This window comes from Sabethes cyaneus, chromosome 3 (assembly GCF_943734655.1).
Source record: "Sabethes cyaneus chromosome 3, idSabCyanKW18_F2, whole genome shotgun sequence".
NCBI classification, from domain to species: domain Eukaryota; kingdom Metazoa; phylum Arthropoda; class Insecta; order Diptera; family Culicidae; genus Sabethes; species Sabethes cyaneus.
In genome coordinates this window covers 80,538,180-80,542,797 of record NC_071355.1, presented here as the reverse complement: position 1 = coordinate 80,542,797, position 4,618 = coordinate 80,538,180, and the positions used below count along the sequence as shown (strand labels likewise).

The following is a 4,618-nucleotide window of genomic DNA, read 5'->3' as shown; positions in this document are numbered from 1 at the left end:
ATTGATTAGTATTGTTAGTAGACTATGTGATGTCGCGAAAAAAGATAAACTTGAGATTATTCGCCAGGTTCGATTGCGAAAGATTCGTAAGTAATAGATATGTACTTGTAATTGAAAGACATGATCCTAAATAACATGTTTAGCTAGTTTCCTTACTGGTACGGCGCCATTCGAAATTTTAAACACATGCAAGTTTTTTTACACGGGGGATTCGTGGCGCGTAAAGTAAAACTGTTTTAAAAAAAACGAGTAATTCGAAAAATGTAAAAAAACCGCGTTCATTCTAAAAACATCATAAAAATAAACCGTGTATTCAAAAATCGTCATAAAAACCGCGTTAATTCAAAAATTGTAAAAATAAACCATGTAAAAAAAGACTTGAGTGTATGTCTGTCTATTAGCCTTTTCAAGTGGGGAATATGTTGAGTGTCGAATTTTCGATATATCTCCACATTTATCCGTCTAGCATTGCCATTCATCAATCGACTCTAACACCCATGCGGCTCGTCGTCTCAACAACGCACATCAAACACAAATAGAGTTAGCAGCCGGTTGTGCTCGATATCTATCGCTCTTCCGACATCTTAGCTACGTGGTCAACCCACTGTAGTTTGCCGTGTTTTACTTACTTCACATGATTCATACGTCTGTCGTGACGTCATACGTGCTTTTATTTTACCGTCAAGAATTGATCGACGCTCAGAAGCACCCATAGCCTATCACTCCGTTTACGCTTTATGACCATAGTGTACCTTAATGAAAAGGTGCGTTTTATAGGGTGAGAATTTATAGCCATAAACCGCCTTTTTACTTCATGGCTCAGATGGTCGCCGAAGACGTCATGATTTTATACCCAGCATAAATTGATATACTTATTCTTATCACTCCAATTACAGACACTCATCCGATTTCCAGCCATATTTGCAAAGTTCCTAAGAATCGAATCATGAAGTTCGTCAAATTCCGCGTTCGAGTTTCGCCCCTGGTGGTGCTTCTGGTTTGTATAGGTAATTAATGACCCACTAACACTTCCCCTACTAACCAATTCTTATCCGAATGCCTAACAATAGCTGGTATCTCTCTTACTCTCGCACTGGTAGAGGCACTCAATGCGCGAACGGTTTCCAATCGGAAGCGGGACTTCGATTTTGAGTTTGACGGTTCCAATACGGCTTCTTATCACGCTTCCAAATCCGGCTACAGTGCAGGCAGTGGACTCCGATCGATTGCCCAAGGTTCGGCAGATCAGGCCAACACAGCTGTTCACAATCAGGTTGCAGCCGCCAAACAGGCTGCTTACATTGCGCAAAGCACCTTGGCACAGGCTGCAGCACAAGCAGCGGCCACAGCTCAGGCGGCACTAGCAGGAAAGCAGGTTCTTCTACAAGGGCTTGAGCAACAAAGTCTAGAGGCACATCAGGCACTGGAGAGCGAAATCCAACAAATGCATCAGGCTAAAAAGGCTGCGAAATCATCGCAGTATTCTGCGCAACAAGCTTTGAATCACGTGCAAGTTTTGACAGCAGCTCTAAACAATGCACAGGTAAGAACAATAGAATGAAAACAAGTTGTTGTTATAATCCAATGTTATTTTGTCTAATTAGGTTGCATCCGAGCATGCACAACAAGCGGCCAGTGAAGCCGCAACAGAACTAGCGTCCCAAACCCAGATGGTTGGTACCGCCAAAGCCCGCGTCGAAGCCATCGAAGAACAGCTGAAGGCAGCCCAGGTGGACTATGAAGCAACGCAAGAAGCGGCCCACAAGGCAGCCTTCTCGGCTCAGGAAGCGCAGAAGAATGCGGCCGAAGCGGCAGCTCACGCAGCCATTCCGCACCAACTGGAACCGCAGCATCACCAGTTTCAGGCGAAGGTCTCCAAGCAGCCCCAGCACGAACCGGAGGATGACATCAACAGCGGTGAGCTGGATGTCGAATCCGGTCACAATTTTGGTTAGAAAAAAGTGTTGCCATTTACGCTAGTTCGGATCGTTGATGTAACTTAAATCTATGTTTTAGTAGAGATATGCTTTTAATGGTTTTTACGGTAGTTACGACTAACCGGTCAAAATGAAAGACTTGAATATTTGTTTTATTGTTGGTAATAATTGTTGAAGAAAAAATATATTATTGCAGCCTAAAGCAAGTTTATTCTTATTGAAATTTTCCTTTGAAACACTAACGATTTGTCCTTCAAATTCAGTGACTGATGGTTTCTTCAAAATTCTCTATCGCAATTATACCAGAGAGCCAGGAAGTTAGCAACCACAAATTCTGAACTAATCTGATTTTTTCTGATAATTAAGTTATTATTGCATAGATCCCAAGGCAATGTACGCCTTGAAGTTTATTCATTTATTGATTTTTCTGATATATCCGGGGAATATGTCACCCTACATGAATCCAAATTGTTAAGCATCTGAAAAAAAAACATAACAGGTTATGCATGGATATATTAATATATTTGTTCAATACTTCTGCAGTAAATATGATCGAAAAAGAGACACCAGTACATCATTCGGATAGCGCCGAATCAATAAAGCCGCCCAGTCGGTGAAGTGCGGTTGCGGTTTCGAAGGGTATATCGATTGCTCGAGCCGAGCCGTCCTTTAGCCGTCTGTCCCAAACCGCACCCCACAGGCAAAAAAATACCCACAAACCGCGTTCCGTGTTGCCACCCATGATCGGATGCGACTCCGTTGAACCGAATTTCAAACATGGGAAACTGTCACCTGGCTTAATTCATTAACTCTATAAAGCAGGACACCGGGCGATACGGTGACCGTGTGGCGGAATATCCAGTCAACGATATTGAAATTTTCCCATTCAGTTTGGGCTCATCGGTTTGCAGATTCACGGAAGATACGCACGAATGCACGCTTTGAGGGCGGATAATTATCTGGCGCTGAAACCGATGGCCAATTGCAAATGAAAACGATGTCAAAAGCAAAACCTTCCGCCGCCCGGTGTCCCCGGCGAGTTAAGTAGGTATATAATGAATCCGATTATTTGATAAGAACCTATTTTCGTCCGTTCAGCTATTAATAACGTAAATAGTGCACCCGAGCAAAGTGGAAGTGCCGGCTGATAGCGAAACGATTTGCCTGATCTGCAGTTGTCATGTACTTTTAATCATAGCGTGATGATTGCGAGCTTCGTGTGGATTGAATCTGCCCGGAAGGGACTCCGTGGCAGGCTATTATTTGCTGCCGTACCTTCAGAAGAAAATTTGAAGTCCTGCCATTCTAATTATATTCATATAGGTAGAGAGAAAATAATTGGATTTGAATAAATTTGAATTCATTAATTCATCAGCGCAACTGGATAGAAAAACAAAATCGACGGCTTATATGACAGTAATTTCAATGGGAAATTTTCAAAATATAAATCAAACCAGCGTGGAAGCTCGCAATTTTTTTTTCCTGCTTCTCAAATTTAATATGTCCAGCTAAATAAATTAAATTTAGAATATTCCGAAGGCCAACTTTAGCTAGCGATGACTGATATAATCGCGAAAACAAGCAAAAGCTTCGATCGAGCAAAAGAAAAATTGCAACAAATTTTATATACAACTTTGCTCGGGATGGTTCGATTGTGCTCATTAAACCTGTTCATTGAGCTTGGCTGGTTTTGTGTGCATGCTCAGTAGATGTGCTGAAAAAATAATTGTTCTTCATTTATTTAAGCAAACTGCAATTATGTTTGAAAAAAAAAAGGATATTCTTTTTTCCCAACTTCTCAAATTATATAGCACTGAGTACCGCTTCAAATTACCAATAGATATTGACTTTGGTGAACAATGTAAAGTAATTGATCTGTTCCCTTTGTCCTTTTAGAAACTCCTTTTAGATAGGAGTCATAGGAGATTTTTTTCTCTACATCATGCTCGGTGGGTGGTACGAATTGTAGTTGATAACACGAAATGATGATTAATTTCCCGCTCATGCGTAAACAGATAAAAGTAGGTATCGAAAAGAAAGCACGCTTGATTTCCTATAATAGCCTGCTATTTGGCAGCTGCTGCTGTGGAGTGAATCAAATTCAGGCAAACACCTCCGACCGAATTTTTGCCTTTTGTGTGACGCCCGATATAGCCCGCGCCTGGCATGCAGTGCAGTGGCGTGAAATGCGAATAATGGGTGGATTGACGGGAATAATTGAATAAATTATGATGGAGAGACTCTTATCCGATTGATAGATCGTCTAAGCTGCCGTGGTTTTCGTTCGTTTGAGGCTTCTGCAGGAGATGGGGAAGCGGGTTGGATGGTGATTAAACTCACGGGAGCATGATATTTGACAAGGGTACAGGGCAATTCCAGGTGGGGATTAGGTGAAATTCCTACTTTTTGTCATTGATTCCGACTGAATGGAGATTGATTACGGTGTATCTGTGTGCGATACCGAGTTTTACAACCGGCGGTATGTTGCGAAAGCAACGACGATGCCAGCCTCAATGATTGACTTGGGGAGACTGGATTATATTGATTAATACAATGAGTTCAAATTGTTCCCTTCGCTTGGCAGCAAATACGTATATAAATACTTTCTTCTGACAGCATAGAACTGCGTTGGCTCTTACCGATCCCAAATAAATGAGCACATCAACTACTTCCAGCTTATC

At 41.7% G+C, this 4,618-nt stretch overlaps 1 protein-coding gene across 1 annotated transcript; it reads left to right on the top strand.

The window, feature by feature from the left end:
- Positions 1-946: 946 nt before the first annotated feature.
- LOC128742736 (uncharacterized) lies at positions 947-1,955 on the top strand. The gene is made up of 3 exons (XM_053839185.1): positions 947-1,007; positions 1,101-1,543; positions 1,605-1,955. The coding sequence occupies exons 1-3, from the start codon at positions 947-949 to the stop codon at positions 1,953-1,955; spliced, it is 855 nt and encodes a 284-aa protein (XP_053695160.1).
- Positions 1,956-4,618: the final 2,663 nt, after the last annotated feature.